The 17,297-nt window shown below is 44.0% G+C and overlaps 2 protein-coding genes across 2 annotated transcripts; both read right to left on the bottom strand.

The window, feature by feature from the left end:
- Window positions 1-2,218: 2,218 nt before the first annotated feature.
- Window positions 2,219-5,777, bottom strand: ATP5F1E (ATP synthase F1 subunit epsilon). The gene is made up of 3 exons (XM_043883830.1): window positions 5,620-5,777; window positions 3,796-3,922; window positions 2,219-2,376 (listed from the first exon to the last, which is right to left on the bottom strand). Exons 1-2 carry the CDS (start codon window positions 5,649-5,651, stop codon window positions 3,799-3,801), a joined length of 156 nt encoding a protein of 51 aa, XP_043739765.1. The 5' UTR covers window positions 5,652-5,777; the 3' UTR covers window positions 2,219-2,376; window positions 3,796-3,798.
- A 563-nt stretch (window positions 5,778-6,340) lies between these two features.
- Window positions 6,341-16,398, bottom strand: PRELID3B (PRELI domain containing 3B). The gene is made up of 6 exons (XM_043883829.1): window positions 16,220-16,398; window positions 11,889-12,057; window positions 10,673-10,762; window positions 10,046-10,116; window positions 9,831-9,933; window positions 6,341-8,343 (listed from the first exon to the last, which is right to left on the bottom strand). The coding sequence occupies exons 1-6, from the start codon at window positions 16,249-16,251 to the stop codon at window positions 8,224-8,226; spliced, it is 585 nt and encodes a 194-aa protein (XP_043739764.1). The 5' UTR covers window positions 16,252-16,398; the 3' UTR covers window positions 6,341-8,223.
- Between the last annotated feature and the right edge of the window lie 899 nt (window positions 16,399-17,297).

Below are 17,297 nucleotides of genomic sequence, written 5' to 3'. Positions count from 1 at the left end.
ATTAATGTTGAGTAGTTTAAAATATTTCAAAATGCATCCCACTATCCTACTCTTTTGTATGGTGAAGTGAAAGTTGCTCACTTTCACTTCTGACTCTTTGCGACCCCATGTTCATGGACTTCTCCAGGCCAGAATACTGGAGTGGGTAGCTGTTCCCTTCTCCGGGGGATCTTTCCAACTCAGGGATCAAGCCCAGGTCTCTCGTATTGCAGGCAGACTCTTTACCAGCTGAGCCACCAGGGAAGTCCAAGAATATTGCAGTGTGCAGCCTATCTACGCTCCAGGGGATCTTCCTGACCCAGGAATTGAACTGGGGTCTCCTGCATTGCAGGCAGATTCTTTATCAGCTGAGCTAAGTAGATATAGATTAAAAAAAAAAAAGCAAACACACTAAAAGAAATCTGTCCCAATTTTGAAGGGCCTCTTCCTTTAGCTGTACAGTGGCTACAGCAACATTGGTCTCTCTAAGACTGAGATGGTAGACTCAGGATTTTAGAGCGTTTGATTCCTTCACTTCACACACAAGAACCTTGTGTGAATGAGGAGACTGAATCCCTCACAAGTCACGCAGGTGCTTAGTGAAATACCCACAACTCCATCTGACCAGGCCCCTTGGTGTTCTGGACACAGTGGTCCTGCCAGCCACCCAGTGGGACGTTGACGCAGGGCCTCATGGTAACAGTTCAGGACTGTTTTTAATCATGAAGAACCACACAGAATCTCTACTGAGCAGTGAATCTGTCCTCTACTCAGTTAGCTTTAATCCTTATCACAAGGCCTGTCCCTAAGTCTCGACTCTAATTATTCCATCTGCCTCCTGAATAAAATGACTTATCTCTAATTAACTTGGCTGGAAATGATTCAGCCCTTTGCCTATCAGTTACTTTATTCGTCTGGTATCAGAGGCCCCATGGCCTTGTGAGTCATTTGTTTCTGTCCTGGTAATCAAAGATGCCTCCTGGTAACTTAATTGTGGGGACTGAAGCATGACAACTGAGGGGCCCTGACTTCAAAAGCTCAGGACAAAAGCCTCAGGCACAGGACTCAAGGGGCTCATAAGCGGCTTCTGTTCAGCACCCCCGCTCCTCTTCGTGCACCCTGTGCGGAGAATGAGATAAAATTTACACACAGGTCAAGAGTCTGGGGCAGGAAGTCCTCTCCAGGAGCCAAGAACAAAAGCGTTCTCCTGGGCTCGTCCTCAGCATGGCTGAGTGGCCCTGATAAATTATATAGTGAGCTTAAGTACCAAGGTGAGAGCCATTCCTGGGGCAGAAGCTGAAGTGTTTCAAAATTTCCTGTCCAGCTGTATTTCTCCATCCTCCAGAAGTGGTTATCAGTCAAGCAGTTTCTAGCTTTGCAGTGGGATTTTACTTAGACAAGTGCTTTCAAGTTTCAAAGAAAGAGAAACACTACACTTTCAACAATTCTTTATCTCTAAGTATTTAAAGGGTAAATGAATTACCCCAAAAAGTACAGTGGAGGGCTGTCACGATCACGCCTGAGACCTGCAGTCCAGAGCCTTAGATTTTCATGTCAGCTCAGCCATCAACTCCATAAGTTACTGAGTGGTTTTGTCTAGTTTCCTATGAGAAACACTCCCAGGATATAAAAGTTCATTTATAAAACAAAGTGAAAGGTATTTTGTGCTTGATAATTTCAACATTAAAAGTACTCCTCTATAGATTTGAAGTGCGTGATAAGAAATGAATACTATAATTTAGTATTTTGTCTTCTAATCTATGCTTTTAATAATCATTTTCACTTAGCCTGCTGGCTAAGTGGCACCACTTGGATATGACGGGTGCCTGCAAAGGAGGATGAGGCCAGCAGACAACCCACCTCCCCTCCCCCACCCCTGGCCTCTACCTCTGACACGTCTGCAATTAGAAGATAAGGAGTAAGACAGCTTTGATGACAGAGCCCAATTCTGTCAATTAATGTCATGAAAAAGAGCACTATTTTGAGACATTTTCAAAATGTCTCCTGGATCCCTTTGGTCACTAGATATGACATCTCTTCTTCAACTTTTTGGGTTTTTTTTTTTGGGCGGCTGTGGGATCTTGGGTCCCCAACCAGGAATCGAACCCACGCCCCCTGCAGCTCGGAGTGCTAACCACTGGATGGACAGGAAGTCTCTGTTCTCCCTTTATCATACTCCTGCAGCCGTGCAGATGGCTCCCATAAAGAAGAAGTCTGACAGAAACCAAAGACCAACAGCTAGAGTGAACTGTACTTTAATTTACTGGCATTGTCAATCTATGAACAACACAGGTATTATTTTGTTTTTTTTCCATGAAGGGAGATGGTTTCCAATCTGCTATAATACGTGCTCACAGCTTCACCTTGAACATGCAGCATTCAGGCTGTACTCAGGGTCTAGAAGGAAAAGAGAAAATCCAAGTTGATGGTCCTTTTATGTTTTCTTAAAAATCCAACACAAATAGGGGAAATAACTTCCTTACAATGAGCTGTATTAATACGACTGCGGCTTCAGTTCCCTCAGCTGGTGATAAACCCTGGCTCTCAGATGTAAAAAGTACGGGTTCACGTGAGCGGCCCCAGCCAAAGAGGCACTTCCCGGCTAAGTAAAGACACACACTCTCCCCCTAGTTAAGAAACACTCTGCCTTCAGAAGACGTTGAGGCAGTGGGGGCTCATTCCCTGTACGAGGTATAGACAATGGTCACTGTGCTGTTTACTGGAGCCAGACCCTACTTCCTGGCCCCAAGGACATCGAAAGGTTGTGGGCATTCGATGGTTTGGCTCAGCCATGCTGCAGGCAGAGATGGGGTGATTTTTCTCAGTTAGCTCACTGTTAGAAAAAACAACCCAACCTAAAGGTCTCATTCCTCAGAATGATGAGATTAGACAGAGAGCCCCAGCAATAACAGGGCTCAATTCAAAACACCGCATCTCCAGACTTGTAATAAAATATTTACTAATTTAAAATGAAAATGAAGAATGCTTAGGGGAGACAGTTCCAATAAGTAAAATTGCTCATAACCACAAGCTACTAAAGGATTAATATTTATCACACTTCCTTGCTACTGCGGATCTGAAGCTTTTTTTTCTTTTTAAAGCAAAACAAGAAAATTAAATCTGAAAAACATCCCTCTGGTAATTTGCCTCAATTTATCTTTGAAATAATAAAGTCAAGAAAGGGGTTTAGAGATCAAATCACTTTAGCAGTTTGAACTTATCAACAGTACAAAACTGTCTTACTTTGCAATGCCAACATCAGAGATGAAATGAGCCAAACTCTGAAAGCATAATAAATTTAGCAAACAGTATCCACTGCAGGGTCTTGATAATTTTAATGCTTGATATGAAATCAGGACCCTTGCCTATACTTGCAGCCTTCATGCTTGAGAACATTAGCAGATGTGGGGAAAATAAACTCTCAAAGAAGTGTAATTTTTCAAGCTCCTGAAGTAGTTACATAACTCCAATAACAATTATAAAAGTTGGGAGTTTATCCTCTGAATTATTTGATTTTGTGCAAATGAAACAGGTTTAATTAAAATAAGATGACCGATGGCTCTTTACCTAAGCTTCGCTAAATGAATTGAAAATCAATGTGGCAAATACTTCTGCTTGTCAGGGCCTCCCAATGACTTTCTTTGATTAAGCCATGGGACTTCTACAACCTGTATGCCTCAAATGATCATCCCACTAACTCTAAATGTACCAACTGACCAAACATGGACAGTTATTTCAGAAAGCTGAAATCTGATTTTTAAAAGCTTTCTAAAAACTTATGGTGCAACTGTTTTTCTGAATATATCAGTAACTTACAGATTATTCCTTTTTCACTTTCACAATTTTTACGCTGCTGCCAGAAGTCTTCATGGCGTTTGCTTTGAATTCGGTCTTCAGTGCATCTCTGACTGCTTTTGCACAGATCTGGGAGTATCGGATGTAGCTGGGAGGAAATGAGAGAGCAAGAAAGCTAATAATCAATGATTCAGCCAGACTGGTTGTGTGACTATGCTTTTGTTTTCCTTCCTATGCTTTTGGTTTCGTTGTACACTACTGTAGAACTGAACTTTAAAATAAATGACTGATGCAAAAGGAATCTATACAAAGAGAAATCCAGAAAGAAATGTATCAAAGCCTTCACTGGTATTAGAATGGGAGATTTTTTATTTTCCCTTGCACTGTTTTCTCTTCAATACATATTAATTTGAACTAAAAGATGCATAGATTTATTAGAGGAAAACACCCACAGCACAGTTCTAAATGTTAACTAAGGGTATAACATAACTGTACTTTTTCCCATTTAATTCAACGTTTTGCCTTTTATTATTCTTACAAGATAAATCATACATAATTAAAAGAGGAGGAAAAAAAAAACCTATTTTGAATGAAAAGAGCTCTACTTCTGATTATTTAAAGGTTTTCCTTAGAATATTGGATTCTGATTCACAGGTGTGCCATTGAAAATAACTTTCCAATCAAAGTTTTTAAGTTAAACTGAGAAGCCCTTAGAGAACATCAATTCTAGCAAAATATCTGACAGCCTGCTTCCTGTTTGCTACATGGGACTCCCATCAACACCTTATTTTCCAGGAGATGTAAGCTCACTTTTCACACTTTTTGAAAACAGGAAGGGGAGTTTGCTGCTGACTATTTTCTCATGTTTTCAGGTTTGTTTTTTGGGGAGCCAGAGGTAGGAGTTCAGATTCTTGCTTCCACTCCTAGGAATTGGTAACCTTTCCATCTTTTTGTCTAATGTGCTCACCTGTAAAAACAACAGGACAAAGCAGAGGATAACAATATTTGTCCCACTGGTGGCTGGGAGGATGAAAGACCACGTGAGATGAGCAGGTCTGCCCCACCTGTCTCGTGGTAGGCGTTGCCTCTGAGGGGGACCATCATGCCTCCAATCCTACAGAACTCTGCTTCGACCTTGAAAATCAGGAAACTCTTGGGTTGCCCAGTCACAAACCCACAGGTCACCATTAGGAGGTGCTACTTAATCTAGTCAAGTGACAAGGTGTGTTAACCTGAGCCAGGTGAGCAGCTCAACTGGGTGTACGGGCAAAGAAACCAGGTGTGATACCTAGATCCATGGTTTCTCCGTCTCATCAGAAGCCACGGCCTCCAGTGCGCTCCATATTCTGGCTTCCCAGGAGCCACCGCTCACCTGTGGCAGAGCCCTTTACACCTTATCAAGGGCTTTCACCCGTTTTACCGATAAACCTGACAACAGGAGTTAATTTTTAATGATGCTGGAAAGAAACGCCAGCTATGGTGACCGTGGTTACACCCAGAGAACCCCTCCGCTCTCTCGAGCTCTGTTACTTCCAGAACCGCAACTGAGTCCAATTCAAAGGCCAAAGGCCGCGCGGGTGAGAAGCGCCGTCCTTGAGAAGACATGGCACTTGTCGAGGGCGCTCCTGGGGGCACGCAGGTGCTCGGCGACACTCCGGCAGGTGCTGGCAGGTCCTCGGGCCCCGGCGGCCGTGACCCTAGCTCAGCGTCCGCAGGCCGCCATCTTGGGACCTCACTCGCCGGGCCGACCCCCATCCGCGAAGCACCCGGCGTGACCTCCGACCCCGAGCCGCCCCGTACCTCCCCGTGCCCCAGAGACCCGATCTTCCCGAGGCCTGGGCCTACCTGAGTCCAGCCTGTCGCCAATACGCCACCATGATGTCGCGAGAGGGGGCGCGTCGGGCCGAATCGCGAAGACCTGTCAATGTCGGCTCAGGCCGCGACCCGGCTGCCGGAAGGTCAGGTCCGAGAAGCGGAAGGGGCGGGGCTCAGAGCCTGCCAGTCCCGCCTCCTCCTGTCCCGCCCCGCCCTCCCGGGCGGCCTCACCGCCTTGTCGCAGAATGCTCCCAGCGCCGCCAGCCAATAGGGGAGCGCGACCGGTGCCGCAGTTGCCAGCGCAGGTGTGCCCCGCGGGCTTCCGTAGTAGCCTCTGCGGGGCTAGAGGGGAGGCGTGACCGCGTGGCTCCGGGAGCGCGGGACTCTGAACCGCGTCGAGGCAGGTGTTATGGGCACGCCACCCCTACCCCGCCCCTGGACCCGACCTTGACGACGCGCCAGCACGACCGTCCCGCGTTAACAGTTAACCATAGCGAGCCGACCCTCGACAGTTCTGGGGTTTCAGGCCGGCCCAGGGTGGGTAACCACACCGGGCAGCAGAGTCCGGCCGTGGAGAGCAGACCGGACATCCGAGGAAGGGACGGCCGAGGCGCTGCACGTCCAATCTAGAATCTAAACCTTGGGCGCTGAGCCGGCTCCAGCACGTGGCAATTAGGTGAATTCTTACAAGGATAAAACACTTCTTTTACTCCTTGCAGTTATTAGGAAGAAATTATAATCAGGAAAGACATCATAGTTAAAAGGAAGTTTTTATTAACAAGTAGGTTTTTCTTAATTCATATAAGGTCCACCTTTAATATTAAAAAATATGCTACAGAGTCTGAGAGTCTTAATTCTAACCCATGAACACCAGTATTCCAGTCCTCTCAAATGCTTACTTTAATAGGTAAAAGCCATTAACTACCAGCTACTTTACTAAAAGTAACTACACTGGAAAATGAAAATTTTTAGAATTATTATTAGAATAAAAAAGTCAGGTTAACATTTTGTTTAGAAATCTTTTTATCATTAGGCTATTCTGACACTTTCCAGAACAAGTATAATTTTCAGAAATTATACAAGGCAATTTATTAAATATCAATATTTAGCAATGTTTTGTTTAGTTGAAATGTTATTTTAATTGTAAAAAATGTTATAAAAATAATAAAAAAAACCTTACTGGCTTTAATGTGCTTTTACAAATGTCCTAAGAACCCTCAAGCTAAATAGTATTTTAAGTAGAAAAACACTAATTTTTAAATTGGTAGATGATTTTTGTGGTTTATGTACCTATATTAACTGGTTTCTTTTGTAGGAAACCTGACTAGAAGTTTATAGCATTAAGTACTGTGAAATAAAAGCAAGAGCTCATCACGTTTTAATAATGATACACTGTATGCGACAATTCCAAGGATCAAAGATATTCTTATTTAGTGGTTGATAATTAATTGCCTGCTACAACATACACATACTGGACTGTTCATCCAAGGCAAGGATTTCCTATAAAAAAAAGTTGCAAAGCAGTTCACAGGGTGCTTTAGGCCAATGCTTTTTTTTTTTACCCTCTTATTCTTTTTTTCTTCTTCACCACCCCCATCCCCCGCAGTGACACAGTGTTATTAAAAACATTAAGTCCCTGGGATTTATGCTTCAGATCAAGACATCATTTGAGTAATTTCAAATGATGTACAGCTCTTCATGTAACAAAGATGTTTTGTGGTCATAATTACTTCACAAAGTAATTATATTCAAATAACCTGACATATCATGCTTTAGCAATTACAGAACCATGATTTTGACACATGGCAATTTATAAGTTAGGCAAATGTGAAATGCTAAAAGATGTGAACAGCTGTTCTTCTGTTTAAGTTTAGAGCGCTGCAAAATTCTGGTAATGACTTTATTTTTTCAGTTAACATAACCAGCCCACGATACAGCATACTAAATCATAAAGTACAAATCCAAGGAAGGTAATACCTTTACTAAGTTACAAAACTTTGGCCAATCAGTACGGTACTCTTCATAACACAATAAAATGTACTTTTTGTTGGAGTCATGTATTACTTTTGTGATAATTTTTACTCCAAAAAATATTGAGTATGAAATTAAAGCATTGTGATTTTTAATGGTGGTTTATAGCAGAGTAAATTATTCCATACAATTAATGTCTTTTTAAAATGACAGTTTCTCCTTTAAAAGTGAGTTCCCTCATGTAAGCTCTCCAAGTTTACCACAGCAGGGCAGCCGTGCGTACGCAGAAGGGGCTCTGCTTGGTTCTGGGGTTGGTCCAAAGCCAGGTAGAGTTCCAATGCATGAAAAGCTTTAAAATTCTACCTTAAGGAGGTTTCATCAGCCAATACCAATTTCCAAGCACACTTTTCAAAAAACTTAAAAATTTGCATAAATACTGGAATCCTCAAAATCAGTCATTTCAGACAATACTAATTTCAGCTGATCCCTTTTATTTAGAAATCTTGCACCTCTTTGTTTGATCAAGTCACATAGCTTTTCTTCAGCTTATTTAAAAAAAAAAAGTCTACCTAAAATAGAGCTGTATTTTTTTAAATAACAAATAAATATACTGCCAGCTTGTAGAGACCTGGGGAACTGGGTGCCATCTATCAACCTCCATTATCATTTCTCCACAAATGCTGCTGCTGCCATTGGTGTCCGTATGCTTCCTCTTGCTGAAGCTGTCAGTTCCTCAATTTCAGCATTTAATTTATGTATTACCCACTCCATTGCTTCTCGGCCCTTAAAAAAAAAAATCCAGTATGTTTACTGATACCAAGTGAGAGCAAAGGCATGCATGAAAAGCACGTCAGGAAGTCACAATGGGCAGGACAAGCAAAACTAAACCTCACCAGGACAGTTTTTCTCTTTGTACTTTCTTCTTTAATGTTATTTACCAAATATCAAATGCTTTGAGAAACTGGTTTGATCTAAAACTGGTTTTTATTTTGTTTGCAAAAGATGTTCTATAAAGAATCTACAATTAAATGGTAGTGATGTTTTACTTTATGATTAGGACGGTCCCCCTTCTGATGGTGAGGTCAAACTCCATTTCTCTTTTTATGTCCATATTTTCCAGCAAAATCCTGTCCGAGGCTCTGAAGGCTCTGGTCTGACTTCCTCTCCAACCCCTCTCTCCTGGCGCTCTGCGCTGCCCTGAGGGACAGAGCGAGGAGCACCGACTGCTTCTGGCCTCGGGCCTTCTGCATGTGCAGCTGCGCCACCTGGACCGCTCCCTGGCAGACCCCTCACGGCCTACCCACCCCTCGCTCAGAACTCAGCAGCAACGCAACTTACTCAGCACTCATGAAGCACTCTCGTACCTGTCTGTACTTTTCCTTTCCTAATGCCGTGTTGTATGATTAATGTCGCCTTCCTCTCAGTTCCACGGGGGCAGGCACCACGTTTGTTTTGCTCCCCGCTGTGTCCCCAGTCTAGCCTAGCACTCTGCCTGACATAGAGAAGGCATCTATGAATATCTTTTGGCTGCTGAATGATATTACACATGTTATAAAACAGTGTATTAGGCATCTCTTTCTCTAAACTTTATATTAAATCATATGTTCTCAACGGGGCAAAAATTAGTTGGGGGGTAGTGGGGAAAAATCTCATTCTTTTAATGTAAAAGGCACAAACACAGACCCATGTATCTCTGCATCTACAGACATAATGTTTGGCATTAAATAATTTCTCAAGGTGGGGATAGTTAGGAGAAAATATCTACAGTGGATCTGGGTGTGAAGGGAGATGATAATGAGAAACAGGCTGAGAATCTATACTTTCAACAGTGACACACATCTTCGCCTTCCCCTGCCCACTAGGTGCTGGGCCCCCAGCCACAGATTTCCCATGATATCTCATTTACTCTTCACACCCAACCCTGTAAGGTGGGTAATTAATCTTCACTTCACAGATAGGAAACTGAGGCAGACAAAGGCTCACTTAGTTGACTGCCCAAGATGAAAGGCTGGTCAGAGTTATAGGTGGGATGTGAACCCAGACACACTAGACCCCAGTAACAGCCCACATGGCGTCACATTGCAGTGGCTCAGGCAGCTCACAAGGACAGCTCTTCTAAGAAATGACCCAGGAAGAAGAGCAAGTGGGGAGGGACTTCCCAGGTGACCCAGTGGTTAAGACTCTGTGCTTCCATTGCAGGGGCCTGGGGAACTAAGATCCCACAAGCCTGCACCCCACCCCCCACAGTAAGTGAGAGCAGCCTTACTTACTTTATTAGCATTTGATGATATCGTACTTGCCATCAGCCCTTCAAGGTAACTGCCGAGACTGACTCCTTTCACAGTAATTATGGCTTCTTGAGTCAAAATAGTTCTAGAACAAAACACATTTGCACAGCTTCAGGATGACCTAATTTTCATTTTTCATACTTATGAAAAATTAAAATATATTGTAAAATAAGCTTGTTAAAATACTTTTCACTTACTTTTCTGGGTCTTGAGGATGTGGTTTGTATATAAGTCTCTCATCTACTGAAACCATATTTGTAAATGAAATCTACAGAATTAAAATAAGAAGTCAAATAGTGTTGGGAACCAAGATTAAAAACATTTCCAAAATTAACTCACAAACCAAAATCTTGCTAGCTAAATATGCAAAACAGCATATAAACCACTTTGATATTACTATGTAAATAGAAGTTTTCAATATTCATTGCTTACTTTTTATTAAAAAAGTAGTAAATTTGACAAAAGCACCATAATAGTAATAATATACACTGATTCCAAATTCATTTTATTGAGTGCTACCTCCTAAAAGTAACAGGCAGGCTCATTAGAGCACTGAGGCTGCAAACAGGCAGAGACGGTCCAGCATCTTGAGTACAAATTTCTTAGACCAGGCTGAAGAGTGTATGTCCACTTTTATATCAACTACAGGAGGGAATGGAGAAGGAAATGGCAACCCACTCCAGTATTCTTGCCTGGATAATCTCATGGACAGAGGAGCCCGGCGGGCTACAGTCCATGGGGTCACAAGAGTTGGACATGACTTAGTGACTAAACCACCACCACTAGCACAAGAGAGAAAAAACTAAGCCAGGTTAGTTACTTACATTTGTAGATTTAAGTTCCATTGTTTTCTCTACGGGATCCACTACAGAATGTTCTTGCACATATGTTTTGGTTCTTGCTGCACCAATAATCTAAGTAAAACATCTGGAATTAGTGATCAGAGGAGGATTTCTTAACTAGTGTTATCAATATTTTATTTGAAGGTAAAGATGTGTTAGTATTTTGAACCAAAAATGTATTTTCATAAAAAACACAAGGATTGAGACAAAGATCAGAAAGGAGGCCCATTTGAGGGAGAAGATGAGACTCCCAGACACAAAAACCCTCCGCAGAGACAATTTAGCCACATATGCAGGACAGTCAACTGAGAACATATGCAGGACAAGGCAGGATGTGGAAACTGCCTAGGTTGACATGGAGCAGTGAGCCTGACATTTGGGAAACACAGATGGAGAGAAAGGAGAGCTTCAGAGTGTCTGTCAGGGTTTCCCTGGTGCAGCCCAAGGGGGATGATGTGGTGGCTCTGCTCTCCAGGCAGAAAACCAGCCACTTCAAGACGAAGGTAACATAGCACATCCAGGGGCGCTTCCACGCTCTGACCCCAAGCCCATCCCAACCCTGCTCACTTCTTTGTCCATGTTATCTAGGGCAGTAGTTTGTACAAAGGAAGCAATTAGCACATTCCTGGTGAAAAACATGTACTTTCGTTTTCTGTGTGGGCCCACCTTCTATAAAGACTTTCTACAGATAACTTGGTCCACTTATACCAGGATTCTCTCCCATCATGATAGAATGGCTCCCTAAAACCTGCTCCCTTGAAAGAGCATAGAATTACATTTTCCAATGTACAGGCAGAAGCACCAGATCTTGGAACAAACATGGCCATGGCAAACTGAGATTATGCCTCACTTAACGTCGCAGCACCACTGACCCCAGCAGCTGCCTGCTAACCACCAGCACCAAATCCCAGCTGCCATAGCTCTAGCTGTTGGCAAAGTAGGAAAAGCAGAATAAAACTTTCAGATCACAGAGCAGTAGCTGGCTTCCTTCAGAAGGTTTTATCAGGTGACTTCATGAAGACTGTAATAATATTTCCAATTCATTATACACTCATAACTCAAGTTTATTATAATACAATTTGAACTGATGCAAAAATGACATTCAGAATCGGCTCCCACAACCTATCTGAAATTATAATGTGGTTCAGAAAACTTCTCTACAGCAGTCACATTGCTTCAGGAACAAAGGCACACTTACAGACTTCACAATGGAAGGCAGTCCCCATTCTGTGCTGAGAAGTCTATGGCTGTGCAACTTTCCAGAGGGATCTATGTGTCTGTCCAGTACATCAACTCCAACCACACTCGGATTCATAGGGTTTGGGTATTTCTGCATTGCAGCTGTTGTAACGGTTTCCCATGGATGGCTGCAGACACAAATCAAAAATCAAACCTTTAACAACATGCATATAAATTAAACCATTTATATAACTCATCAAATTATTCTTTATAATTAAAGTTTACTTAATTTGCCTAGGGAAAATTATTTTCTGAAATGTTGACTGGAAGATGATTTCAGGGGGGCTCAGTCTACATTCGGAGAAGGCAATGGCACCCCACTCCAGTACTCTTGCCTGGAAAATCCCATGGATGGAGGAGTGTGGTAGGCTGCGGTCTATGGGGTCGCTAAGAGTTGGACACGACTGAGCGACTTCACTTTCACTTTTCACTTTCACACATTGGAGAAGGAAATGGCAACCCACTCCAGTGTCCTTGCCTGGAGAATCCCAGGGACTGGGGAGCCTGGGGGGCTGCCGTCTACGGGATCACACAGAGTTGGACACAACTGAAGTGACTTAGCAGCAGCAGCAGCAGCAGTCTACATTATGAACATGTACAGATTTCAGTCTTTTCTTCAGTACACAGGTTATGTGCCACAGCTGATGCCTGAAAGGTTAAAATAACCTATAGAACACTCCAGTAGTTTCTTGAGTCATATTTTCCACTCACCAGTATCCTCTCACATGTAAATTTTGTTTCTAAGAATCACTGATTCATATTAAACATGTACTTGCCTCTAATAATGTAATAAGTAATTGTGACCCCTCCAGCCAATCTTTTTATTCATTACTTTCTTCCAAGGAGTGGTTCTGACATCTGTTTTGAAAAGGTCATTCAATACACTTTTTTTAAGATACTCCTAATGTGCCATTTTCTAATAGTCTCTCTTCATCAGCCTTTGCTTATGAAGGATTAAGATGGCAACAGCATCATGGAACTTGCAGCAGCTATTTCTGGAAAAACACATGTACTTGGGTGATTTACAACATAATGTGCGTTTGTTCTCTTCACAGCTTACCTGAACAATATACTAATACAAAAGATACCCCTTTCAAGTGAGTCTCTGACTAATTACAATGAGCATTAAAAGTGACTAATTCTACGTCTTCACTGAAAGGAAAGACAAGATCTGGAGATGGTGTTTCAAACTACACTTACTGATAAACGACACAGCGTGGCTTTTTATTTTTCTAAAAGCAAAACAAGTAGGTACTAATCTATTTCAACTTTTCAGAGAACTAAGCCTGATAACTTTTTGTGGACAGAAGGAAAATCTCAATCCCACTTGCTTTGCAAAACCCTGGACAACCAATATAATTTTTCTTTTTTTAAAAAAATTTACTTTTAATTGAAGGATAATTGCTTTACAATATTGTGCTGGTTTCTGCCATACATCAGCCATAGGCATACATATGTCTCCTCTCTCTTGAACTCCACCATTACTCTTAATGCCTTCATTTTTGCTATAATACTATACAGAAATGATTTCCCTTGTGGCTCAGATGGTAAGCATCTGCCTACAATGCGGGAGACCCGGGTTCAATCCCTGGATCGGGAAGATATTCTTGCCTGGAAAAATCCCATGGACGGAGAAGCCTGGTAGGCTACAGGCCATGGGGTCGCAAAGAGTTGGACACGACTGAGCGACTTCAAGAAATGAATCCCATTCTATTTTTAATCTCAAGCCTTATTCAGCATTAAGTGCAGGCATACAAGCGAAGCTATTTCACAAATCTAAATAGTCCCCACAAAAAGAAGTGATAGGGGCCAAGCACTCTGACTGTTACCAAGGAAACTGTCTAAAATGAGAATCAGATGAGTGAGCCCTTCCCTGTCTCCATCTAGTCAGAGACTCTGGGTAGCTGGCTTCCTGGAACTTATCTCTTCCCCACCTCCTCTAAAAAATTAGCAATTGCAAGGTTTCAGGATGGTTGTATGTTATTTGTAATTCAGCACTTCTCTCCTCTCTGGGCCAACCTGGAAACACTGACGGTGACTTAGCTTTATAAAACACGTCTAGCTCAAAAATCACAAAAGATGTATATTACAATTAACAATCTTCCAGAAATTCATTTTAAATGAATTAATGTAATCATGTGGAAAGACTTCACACTGCAAGACATTCAAAGACAGTGCCAAAGGGCAGGCAATCAGTGGAACTGGTGCTGGCTTGGTGAACTGTCCAATTTTTTCACCTATAAAACGTGGGAACACTGTTCACTGGGGCAGCAATGATGTCTTGATTATTTACCAAAGTGGAATCGATCCAAAGAACAGCGCCTGGTGCCTAGTGGGCTTTCATATTTGGTGTAAGAATCAATGAATGACTTCAACCAGATACCAACCACAAGCTCGGCCTCAGAAGGAAGTCTGGCAACTCAAAGATGGGAAAGACACAGAAAGTCATCTAAGATGACTTGGATGTTAGTTAGGAACATCCTCAAGATGGGAAACACAGGGAAAGTGTAAAATTTGAGAGTGGAGATAAACAACTTTATTTTCAGGAATGCTGAGTTTGAAAAGCCCACAGAACACTGGAGCAGAGACACATTGGTGAAACCTGAAAATAAGGATTTGAAGGTCAAGAGAGGCTGGAACCCTAGGTAGAGATTTGGCTGCTGAAAATGCGTATGTATCAGCTGGGACCTTGATCAAGAAGTACAGATTATCTGGGGAGAATCAGGGCCTCACCCAGAACATGCAGGGCATTTATGTGAGTCTGTCTGTGTTCTGAGAGCAGAGTCTCAGTCTTCATCAAATTTCAGAGAAGTCTGTGACAAGAGAAAAATTAAGAATCTCTGACTAAATGCAAGAAGGCCAATAGCAGAATTTCACTGAGCATTTACACTGAAGGGGAAAAAGAGAGGGAAACATTAAAGAAAAGGGCAGAATGAGTGGAGAGGAGGGGTGGGGAACAACCTAGGGAGAAGAGTGTTAATGAAGAAAGTTACAAGACAGTGGAAAGAACTTAAGCATTTAAACCCAGAAGAAAGCTGCGAAGAAGAAACCACCCATGATCCTAATGGCTCAAACAGAATAGAAGAATTTGACCTGGTTAAAGAATATCAAAAAGACTACAAATTTAGGGTTTCCCCCCTAAAAAATGGTAAACATTAGGGAGAAAAGAAACCTTCCCGTTGATTCTAACATTCTCTGCTTTCTGGGATCCAGCAAACTCCTGCATGTGTCTGATTCGATGAGAATGTAGAAAGTCTACAACCTGTTTTAACACTGCTTTCAGAAACGTTGTTTTGTTTTTGTTTTTAAATCAAATGGTTATGCTAAAACATACTACCAAGCTATAAAAATTAAAACAGTGTGGCAGCAACAGCAAGATCAGTGGAATAGGGCAGATAGTTCAGAAATGGATTAAAATACAAATCACAGCAGTGTTTTAGGATGAAGGTGGCATTTCAAACCGGTGAGAGAAAAATTATTAGTCAATAAAGAGTGATGAGATAATCGATCAACAATTTGTTCAGGCAAAAATAATACCAGGGATTCAAGGCATGGAATGTACAATGAATCATGGAAGCAGCAAAGAATTTAATTCCCAACATCCAACTTGTTTAAGACCTTTTTCCTTAGCAAACATTTCCCCCTAACCAGCAGATGTTAATGAACATGGCCTCAAAGACATCTCAGTGGTGGCACGCCCTGACAACACCGTCATCTTCCATGTCTCAGACGACGGAAATGGGTAACCCAAGGTCACACAGCTTGCCAGGGTCAGGGCTGTATGTACCTTGGACTCCAATTCCAAGGCCATAAATTGCAATTCCTCAAGGCAAGAAGTTGCTGGAAAAGTTCCACTTCCTGGTCGCCTGAGTTCACCCTAAATCCACATTCCGAGGTTAAGAAACTACCTGAAGGTGGCGGGGCGACCAGAATCTCGACAGCCCACGCCTTTCTCCCGGATCCTCGGGGCTGTCAAGGACCTCGTGCTTGGCGCCGCCCCCGCCACCCGAGGGGGCGTCCCCCAGAGGAAGGCCGCAGGGGTCCCGTCCCCAGGCCCCTCCCATCCGGCCGTGTCCCCTGGGAGCCCATTCCTGGGGCGTCCCCGGGGTCGTGACCTTGGACCCCACACCCCGGGCTCCTAGGCGCTCGGGCCCAGCTCCCCACACTAGGCCCGACGCCCGGAAGCTTCCTGAGAGGTGCCGGGGACTCGCCGCGACTCCGGGCCCAACCTACCCTCCTACCCCCAGTTGCCCCGTGACCCCCGCCGACCTGCTCCCACCCCAAACTTACTCAAAGACGTGCTCCGAAGTCCAGATCTTCATGGTGTCGGCGGCCAGCACGGTGTCCGGGCGGCGCTAGGGCACAAATGAGGCAAAGAGGCCACTCTTGCCCCCGCCCCGCCCCTCAGCCGCCCAGCCGGCCACCCAGTGCGCACGCGCCGTCGGGCCCAACGCGAGGGACGTCCCGACGCGCTGTCCCACGCCCTATCCCGGCCCGGGTTTTGCCCCAGGCTTGCGCGCGGCGCAACGGAGCCCCGCCCCTTAGCGCCCGGCGCACCGCGCCGGCGCAGTTCGAGAGCAGCGCTCGGGGCCGCAGGCGCGAGCGCTGGACTGCGCAGGCGCGGTACAAGGCCCGCCCTCTCACGGGCGTAGGCGGGAGCGTGGACGTTTGGGCAGAGTTGGGCCGGGCCCGGCCCGGCCGGTTCTTCGGCGCGTAGGCAGGTTGCCTCTCCTCGTTCCATCCCGGCCGGTGCTTGCCTGGGGTTCTGAGGCCTATTGACTGGTTCAGTCTGGCCGCTTACGCCGACTGCGCCTGTGTGTTTGAGCAAATGTTCATGGTGACCTATTAAGAGCTTCCTCGTGCCTCCTATCCCATTGCACCTGTCTTCCGGAGATTTTGCCCCTGGGCGGGGAGCAGATACGCAAGGTAGACCCGGAGACGCTAACATCAGGCAGCACAATTAGTGCCCGGTGAAAGGAGGGTGTTAGGTTAGGAGATTAGGAAACACGGGTGCTCATGGAAGAGATGGAAAGCCTCCTGGCCCTGGCTTAAAGGATGGAGCTCAGCTCAAGTGTCACCCCCATTCTCCCGCCCAGAGAGCCCTTATACTTCATCACCTTCCTTCATCAGCTTGGCAGTTCCTCTAACCTTAGATCCTCCGTCACATAGCCTGTTGCATTTTTCTTAGCACTTCTGACTCTTTGAGATCATCTTGTTTGTTTAACTTCCACGCAAACATACGCCCTTGAGTGCAAGGATCTTACCTGTCTTGCTCAATAATGATTCTCGATAAAGACTCAATGGTTATTTATTAAAAAATGAAAATTCTTCGTGGAATGAATGAATTACTGGAATCGTCTAGTTTACC

This window comes from Cervus elaphus, chromosome 23 (assembly GCF_910594005.1).
Source record: "Cervus elaphus chromosome 23, mCerEla1.1, whole genome shotgun sequence".
In the NCBI taxonomy this organism is placed as follows: Eukaryota; Metazoa; Chordata; class Mammalia; order Artiodactyla; family Cervidae; genus Cervus; species Cervus elaphus.
Note: the sequence above shows the minus strand (reverse complement) of the source record. Positions and strands in the feature narration are given on the sequence as shown.